Raw genomic sequence first — 9,495 nt, forward strand, 5'->3', positions numbered from 1 at the left:
GCTTGGTAACCAACAAACACCTTTAAAAAGTCATCAAAATAAGAGTCTCTGAAGAATATTGACCATATCCTGCTGTAACATGTTGGCCAAATATCAGTGTATCAAAGAAAACAAGGGATGAGGGCATTAGAACGGAAGAGAAAGTTCTTTAAGGGCTGAATACCAAATTAAGATCAAATTTTCTTAGTCACATGCGCCGAATACAACCTTCACCTTAAAGTTAAATGCTTACTTACGAGCCCCTAACCACCATGTAGTTTCCAAAAAATACAGATAAGAATGAGATAAAAGTAACAAGTAATTAAAGAGTAGCAGTAAAATAACAATAGAGAGAATTGAAACAGGGGCACCGATACAGAGTCAATGTGAGGGGGTACCGGTTAGTTAAAGTAGTATGTACATGTAGGTAGAGTTATTAAGGTGACTATGCATAGATGACAACAGAGAGTAAAAGTGGTGTAAAGAGGGGGGTGGGGGGGCAATGCAAATAGTCTGGGCTAGATGTTTAGGAGTCTTACGGCTTGGGGGTAGAATCTGTTTAGAAGCCTCTTGGACCTAGACTTGGCTCTCCGGTACCGCTTTCCATGCGGTAGTAGAGAGAACAGTCGATGACTAAGGTGGCTGGAGTCTTTGACAATTTTTAGAGCCTTCCTCTGACACCGCCTGGTATAGAGGTCCTGGATGGCAGGAAGCTTGGCCCCAGTGATGTACTGGGCCGTTTGCACTACCCTCTGTAGTGCCTTGTGGTTGGAGGCCGAGCAGTTGCCATACCAGGCAGTGATGCAACCATGCTCTCGATGGTGCAGCTGTAGAACCTTTTGAGGATCTGAGGACCAATGCCAAATCTTTTCAGCCAACTGAGGGGGAATAGCTTTTGTCGTGCCCTCTTCATGACTGTCTTGGTGTGCTTGGACAATGTTAGTTTGTTGGTGATGTGGACACCAGGAACTTGAAGCTCTCAACCTGCTCCACTGCATTCCTGGTAATCCGTCTGGCCCTGTGGCCTTGTGAATGTTGACCTGTTTAAATGTCTTACTCACATCAGCTGCGGAGAACGTGATCGCACAGTCTTCCAGAACAGCTGGTGCTCTCATGCATGTTTCAGTGTTATTTGCCTCGAAGCAAGGATAGAAGTAGTTTAGCTCGTCTGGCAGACTCACATCACTGGGAAGCTCGCACCTGTGGATCCCTTTATAGTCTAATGGTTTGCAAGCCATGCCACATCCGACGAGCGTCAGAGCCTGTGTAGTACGATTCGATCCTAGTCCTGTTTGATCGTTCGTCGGAGGGCATAGCGGGATTTATTATAAGTTCCGGGTTGGAGTCCCGCTCCTTGAAAGCGGCAGCTCTCGCCTTTAGCTCAGTGCGGATGTTGCCTGTAATCCATGGGTTCTGGTTGGGGTCACTGTGGGGACGACGTCATCGATGCACATATTGATGAAGCCAATTACTGAGGTGGTATACTCCTCAATGCCATTGGATGAATTCCGTAAGCAAAACAGTCCTGTAGCTTAGCATCGGCTTCATCTGACCACTTTTTTATTGATCTAGTCAATGGTGCTTCCTGCTTTAATTTTTTCTTGTAAGCAGGAATCAGGAGGATAGAATTATGGTAAGATTTGACAAATGGAGGGCGAGGGAGAGCATTTATCGTGCTGATAGAAATTTGGTAAAACGGATTTAAGTTTCCCTGCATTAAAGTCCCCGGCTACTAGGAGCGCCGCCTCTGGGTGAGCGTTTTCTTATAGCGGAATACAGCTCATTCAATGCTGTCTTAGTGCCAGCCTCTGACTATTGTGGTTTGTAAACAGCTACGAAGAATACAGATTAAAACTCATTTGGTAGGTAGTGTGGACTACAGCTTATCATGACCTTATCCTAGCCCAAGATCTGCGTTTGTAACTTCGAATAACTCATGCATTGATATCAATGGGAAATTTGTACAAAGGAATTGAGTGGCCCAAAGTGAGTGGTGGTTAAGCCATTGGTCCCAGGTTAGCCGTACCACAGTATAGGACAGCAGCATGTGACGGCAGCCCAGCGATCCCATTCCATACGTCACCCAGCCTATGTCTGTTTAAATACAACGGCAGACAAGTAAAGAAAGACTCTGGAGACAGCTTAGACAAACAGCCAGGGAACGACTTGAGCTGGTAGGGGAGGCTTTCAGACGTCTCAAACTTCCTACGCTCAGGAAAAAGGGGCTTAATGGGGGGAAACAGAGTCGAAACAGAGACCTTTTGACATCTGGGGCTGAAATAAACGACAAAGCATCGATACTTATGCTAGCTGAAGAGTTAGCCGACAGCTTTAAGATATCATAAGACTGACAAACTCAATAGACCTCAGTCTTTCAACAAGTGGCCTAGGGCTCATTGACGACTTCTATTTTAAAGCTCAACTAGAAGTTTAATTTGTTTAGGGTTAACATGTCTAATAAACTTCAGGCCTGTGAGGTTGTGCATGTTTGTGGAGATACAATTAGCCAGTCTTTCAATGTGCATGTGCAGGCCAAAATGTTCAGATGTTTCCTATATTGAAGTATTTCAGTGTAAGTAAGCTCAGTATGAATGTAGTGCCACAAGCCCACAACTGCATGTGATATCCTGGTGTGTGTGTGTTTGCTACATGCATGTGTGTGCGTATCTCACATTAGCGCACGTGGCCAATTTGCTTTTGCAGGGAAGCATGCTTGCAGCTGCTGTTGCGGCCCCTCTCTTATTGGGCAGGATTTAGTGTGGCTCGGGCTCCCTGAAGTATTTATGAGCTCCCAACAGACCAGCTCCCACAGCCCAGAGTCCACAACCTAGAACATAGGTCATAGAACCGCAGCCCACAGCCCAGACCAGTGAACAGGACCAGAAGCCCAGGACCAAGGCACAAGACCTGGGCCCATCTTCACAAAAGGTCTCGTAGGCGTGCTGATTTGGGATCAGTTTTGCCTTTAAGGTCATAATGGATAAGATTATATGGACAGGGAGGACCTGATCCTAGATAACTACTTTATGAATATGAGCCCAGGGCTGCAGTCCAGGTCCAGCCAGGATGTCAACAGCTTCAGCTCTTTCAGCCCAGACATCATAGACACCACACAGGGGACGCAAGATAATGCTACTAATGGGTTCATATATTTTGTGCACACTAGACATATGGGTATTTGATGAGCAAGTTTGCCATTTCTGTCAAAAGCGAATATGACTGACTATCTAGTTCATTATTCTAGTTCCTTATTATCCAAATTCCTTATGCATGACGTTTTGTCAACTCCAAATGGCCTTAATACCAAGATGTATTTAGTAGTGGGCAGTACATTTGCAAGTATTACACATCAATAGATCATTTTATTGATCTGGTCAAGTAGGATTTACACCTTTGGCAATTGAACAAACATGAATTCTGCTTTAAAGCTTTAAAAAAAATAGGCAAATCAGCAGTTACTAGATCCATTGTGGATCATAATAATAAACACCATTTAGCAGACACTTTTATCCAAAGCAACTTAAAGTCATGCGTGCAAACATTTTATGTATGAGTGGCCCCAGCGGGAATCGAACCCATAACCCTTGGTGATTAACATAACTTAAAAATGCCTCATGAGCGTAGTGCAACTGTTGAACCCCACCAGAACCCAAAATATAAGTTTGTTTTGCGCCAACATTTATAAAACACAATTTAGCCTCAAAACAGGTTTTGATATTATGGATGGTCAGTCCTTGTAGCCATAGCTATGAATTTGAGAGTGGTTACATTTCTCCAGCCGCATCCCGCAGCTTTTTACCCGAAAATGGGAGAATGCATTATTGTTTCTACTGCCGATTGCCACTTTAAGACGCAGGGTGGCGATGAGATAAGAGCATAAATACAGGGCTTCAGAGCAGCCAAATGCAAGCACACACACAACCACCCAGTGCAACGATAAAGCCCACATGGATGTTTGAAAAAGAGAGCGAGAACAAGGGAAAGAAAAAGGACCACAGCATGCGCTAAGCTGGAACAGGAGGTCTGCCGTGGAAAAACTGCCGAACACAGCCAAAGCAGGAGCAAATCCCTGTGTAGCTGAAGTAATTGGTTAGTCTCATGACAGCCAAGGCTGGGGAGTGCTGTGTTTTTATTAGCAATCCCACACAAATGCAGGGTCAGATCTGAACAAGTTTGCGTTGTTCCCTTCAACACTCCACTCCGCGCCTTGCGCTTTGCTAACTCTCACACACACACACACACACACACCTGGTGGCTTGATAAGACCGACCTGGGTTCAAATACTATTTGAGATCTTCCAAATGCGTTAAACATGAGCTTTTTCCTGCCTGGAGAGCCAGTTGAGTGATGGTTGCTCAAACAAGTACAGATAAAGTTTTGAAATAGGAATTGAACCCAGTTCAGTTGATAAGACAGCCCAGTGGAAAGTCTCAAGAGTCAGACTCAAAAGAGAAGTGATAAAATATGTCTCCCTGTATTGTTAGACCGGGGGAGGCGTTATTGTACCTGACTCCTAGTTCCTACCCAGACCAACTCGGTCACATTATTTGTAAGGCTATGAAAACGTCACATCATTAATAGTGAGAACAGGGATTTAATTTGACAAGGCAATGAAAATATTTGAAATGGAAACTAATAACTAACTAATACAGCCAACATTTCATAAGTTTCAATTCATCATCACCAGTCAGACAATAGGCATTATTGGGTTTGAGGGGAGACCATTTTTAAAGGTAGACTCAGTGATATGATGTAGGTGCACAAAGTAAACAGCACAGTGGGTCAATTTCCGCAACAACTAAGAGCATTGAAGCGTGAGGCTAAACTCCCCCACTGTTTTGGTCCCGCACCTACCATGCTCAACCAGCGTAAAGCGAACCTTTGCACATGCACAGATACTGTGTGTGACTGTGTGGGAAATACATCTTGCATCTTGTTTATCGCAATATCTGCAGTACTGTTCGTGGCAACGTCCTTTAGTAGAGTGTACATTTAACCACTAAATGTGATGATAAAGTCATACTCACTTTCTCATGATGGACTTCCTGATGACCACACCTTCGTCCAGGTCGGCCTCGTTGGCCATAAAGAGGAGCCTCTTTCCTGTATCATCCACCCCAACAAAGTCCCTTTGCTCCCCTGGGAGAAGGAAGACACCAGAGGAACAATCACACATCAATGGCTAAGATCTCACCACACGACTAAGCAAGCAAGCCATCTAGCTTGGCTTGATGGCTAAGCTAGATGGCTTGTAAACTGGCTTGTAAACTAACATCTAGGCCTACAGACCTTCACTCGGTTTAATAAGACAGATTTAGAAATAAAAATGTCAACGAGCTTCATCGTAGATTGTTACAAGCGCAATAAACATTTGCTAACTGGGGAATATCCTTTTTAGGGAATGAATCTTTGAAATGTACCATTTTACCATCCATAAAAATACTGACAGATGACATGAAGTAGTGTTCTGCATTCACTATTTTTGGTTGACAAACTCAAATGCAGGGGATCTGGTGTAATAACGCTTGTTGTGTTATAATCATCTGAATCGCACCGGTTTTTTTCTTGCCCTTCTGTCCGGGAACAGTCTCGGTGAACTCGTGGGCTTTGCTCATCAGCATGGAGAGGGTAGCGTTGTGGGCTCGGAACAGGTCGACCACCTCGTGGAGGGCAGCGTCCGTTATCAGGTCACAGCTCACCACCAAGACGTCCGTCTGGAGGGAGACATGGAGGAGAAACGCACATTCATCAGAATTTGAGAGAGGGAGAAGAACTAGAGATTTATAAGCATTGTTTCTTTACCTCAAGACCCAGAGCAGAGTTCTGTTGGTATGAAACAACACTAATGTTAAGGTAGTTAGTGGGCTTTGAGAAGAAGAGGATGGTGTTTTCACTCAAGGATCAGGCCCCATCTAACAGTTGTATTGTAGCACTGATACAGAGAATTCAGAAAAATTAGCAGTTCATTGACTTGAATAGGAGAATATGATAGCTGGTACTAGTCAAAAGGGCTTACTCGTTACCATTCGTTTATCGCCAAACTTTAAAATTAAACAAAAAGACAGCGATGATCTATGACAATATCCCCTTCAACTTTTTCTAAAGCATGCCCAGGACCCTTTCTCATCAGAGTCCATTACATTATTCTGCCTAATAGGAGGAACACCCTTCTAATGAAAGTGAATAGACATTAAGCTGTTCCTTGGCAACGCCTCAGTAAGTTATCACACTTCAGCCTTCAAATACAGTTTATTCTGTCCAGATCCACGTTATGCTCAAAACACCCAAGCTTCTTCGCAGCTGTGACATTCATCTCAAATGATGTGCATGAACATATGAGGCAATGGTGCTCCATAAGAAGTCCATAGCGCATGAAAAGTTTGGCTGTGTTTTTCTTAACTACAGTCACAACAAAAATGGGTTCATAAGGGGGAAGTGGAGACAGAGGTAGAGAGAGAGGAGGAGATAGAGAGAGAGGTGAAGAGAGATAGGAGTGGATAGGGAGGGTGAACCTCCTTGATAAACATGGTGCGCTCCTAACTCCTAGCGAGGCATCCTAGCGTAGTGTAGCAAGGGGCACAGGGGAATCCAGCGATAAATCCTGCGCTGCATTTGCCATTGTTTCTGTTTGAGATGTCTGGTTCCCATCTGCTCTGGCCATCTTGGGCCTGTGGATAAATAAACAGGGAAGGCGAGTGAGGAGCGGGGCCTGTTAAAGCGTGCCTGGCTCTATAAAGGCTGCATGCCTCATTGGGGAGGCCTGGGGAGAGGCCCTGCCGTGACGTTCTGCACCCGGGGCATGCAGCTCAGCAGTCTGGCTCTGCTCTACTCCACGGTAGCACACATGGCCAACAGATAACAACCAGGCCAGAACCAGGGCCCCTCAACTCCACTGTCTCAGTCTCTCTCACTGCTACTGGAGAGAGACTAAAGGAGCATCTTCTCCTGCTAATCCAAGACTATGGTTAGGCTATTTATTTCAGACCCCAAAACACAGGTTTTAATAGTTGGAACAGACATGTGTGGGAGTGGGGGTTTGGTTTCAACACTGAAAACATAGAAGCCTTCAACACAGAAGAAAGATTTTGTGAAGCTCTGAAAAAAAATTTATTCACAGTAAATCACAAAATAACATAAAAATAAATAAATAAATCTCCCTTTGAGTGTCCCTTAGAGGCATCAGTTACATTACCAAAAAAAAAAAAAAAAAAAAAAAAGGCTACATTTAATCATATTCAGTTCATATAACCACACACACACACACACACTGCCTTCAGAAAGTATTCACACCCCTGGACTTTTTCTCCATTTTGTTGTGCAAGAGCCTGAATTTAAAATGTATTAAATTGAGATTTTGTGTCACTACACACAATATCCCATTTTGTCAAAGTGGAATGATGTTTTTAGAAATGCTTACAAATTAATACAGAAATGAGTCAGTAAGTATTCAACCCTTTTGTTAAGTTCAGGTGTAAAAATCTGCTTAGCAAGTCGCATAAGTAGAGGGAGGTTTTCCAATGCCTCGCAAAGGGCACCTATTGATGGGTAAAAATACATTTAAAAAAGCAGACATTGAATATCCCGTGTAGCATGGTGCAGTTATTACACTTTGGATGTTGTATCGATACACCCAGTCACTACAAAGATACATGTGCCCTTCCTAACTCTGTGCCGGGGAGGAAGGAACTAGAGGTCGACCGATTATGATTTTTCAACGCCGATACTGATTATTGGAGGACCAAAAAAGCCGTTACAGATTATTTTTTATTTGTAATAATGACAATTACAACAATACTGAATTAACACTTATTTTAACTTAATATAAAACATCAATAAAATCTATTTAGCCTCAAATAAATAATGAAACATGTTCAATTTGGTTTAAATAATGCAAAAACAAAGTGTTGGAGAAGAAAGTAAAAGTGCAATATGTGCCATGTAAGAAAGCTAACGTTTAAGTTCATTGCTCAGAACATGAGAACATATGAAAGCTGGTGGTTCCTTTTAACATGAGTCTTCAATATTCCCAAGTAAGAAGTTTTAGGTTGTAGTTATTATAGGACTATTTCTCTCTATACCATTTGTATGTCATATACCTTTGACTATTGGATGTTCTTATAGGCACTATAGTATTGCCAGTGTAACAGTATAGCTTCCGTCCCCTCCTCGCCCCTACCTGGGCTCGAACCAGGAACACATAGACAACAGCCACACTCAAAGCATCGTTACCCATCGCTCCACAAAAGCCACGGCCCTTGTAGCGCAAGGGGAATAACTACTCCAAATCTAAAAGCGAATGACGTTTGAAACAGTATTAGCGCACACCCAGCTAACTAGCTAGCCATTTCACATTGGTTACACCAGCCATTAGGCTGATAGGCTTGAAGTCATAAACAGCGCTGTGCTTGCGAAGAGCTGCTGGCAAAATGCACGAAAGTGCTGTTTGAATGAAGGATTACAGGCCTGCTGCTGCTCAGTCAGACTGCTCTATCAGACTTAATTCTAAGTCTAAATACTTTTGTTACATTGCACAACCTTCAATGGATGTCATATTTACGCAAAATTCTGGCAAATTAGTTCACAATGAGCCAGGCAGCACAAACTGTTGCATATACCCTGACTCTGCGTGCAATGAACGCAAGAGAAATGACACAATTTCACCTGGTTAATATTGCCTGCTAAACTGGATCAGTAGTTATAACTAGTGAGTATGATTGATTGTTTTTTTATAAGATAGGTTTAATGCTAGCTAGCAATTTACCTTGGCTTCTACTACATTCGCATAACAGGCAGGCTACTCGTGGAGTGCAATGGTTAGAGCGTTGGACTAGTTAACTGTACGGTTGCAAGATTGGAACCCCTGAGCTGACAAGGTGAAAATCTGTCGTTCTGCCCCTGAACAAGGCAGTTAACCCACAGTTCCTAGGCAGTCATTGAAAATAAGAATGTGTTCTTAACTGACTTGCCTAGTTAAATAAAAGGTATAACAAATTAATTAATAAAAAAATTAAAATTAAAAAATGTATCGGAAATCGGCGCCCAAAAATACAGATTTCTGATTATGAAAACTTGAAATCGGCCCTAATTAATCGGCCATTCCGATTAATCGGTTGACCTCTAGAAGGTACACACTCATGGATTTCACCATGAGGCCAATGGTGACTTTATAACAGTTCAAGTTTAATGGCTGTGATGGGAGAAAACTGACGGATCAAGACACTTGGAGACATTCACCTCTCAGCAGGACAAAAGCCTAAAACAAGGCCAAATATGCACTGGAGTTACTTACCAAGACGATATTGAATGTTCCGGCGTGGCCTAGTTTGAGTTTTGACTTAAATCTGCTTGAAAATCTATTGCAAGACTTGAAAATGGCTGTCAAGCAAATATGAACAAACAACTTGACAGAGCCTGAAGAATTTTAGAAAGAATAAAAATGGGCAAATATTGTACAATCCAGCGAAAAGCTCAGATTTACCAATAACGACTCACAGCTGTAATCACTGCAAAAGGTGA

The 9,495-nt window shown here is 42.9% G+C and overlaps 1 protein-coding gene across 2 annotated transcripts in view; it reads right to left on the reverse strand.

Moving 5' to 3' along the window:
• Positions 1 to 9,495, reverse strand: part of eif2b3 (eukaryotic translation initiation factor 2B, subunit 3 gamma) — a 96,708-nt gene that overhangs the window by 26,598 nt on the left and 60,615 nt on the right. For both annotated transcript variants that reach the window (XM_042307943.1, XM_024391637.2), the window contains exons 4-5: positions 5,534 to 5,693; positions 5,007 to 5,118 (exon numbers count right to left, since the gene is read on the reverse strand). In XM_042307943.1, the coding sequence (XP_042163877.1) occupies positions 5,007 to 5,118; positions 5,534 to 5,693 (272 nt within the window). The remainder of the gene's footprint in view (positions 1 to 5,006; positions 5,119 to 5,533; positions 5,694 to 9,495) is intronic.

Source organism: Oncorhynchus tshawytscha, linkage group LG28 (genome assembly GCF_018296145.1).
Source record: "Oncorhynchus tshawytscha isolate Ot180627B linkage group LG28, Otsh_v2.0, whole genome shotgun sequence".
NCBI classification, from domain to species: Eukaryota; Metazoa; Chordata; class Actinopteri; order Salmoniformes; family Salmonidae; genus Oncorhynchus; species Oncorhynchus tshawytscha.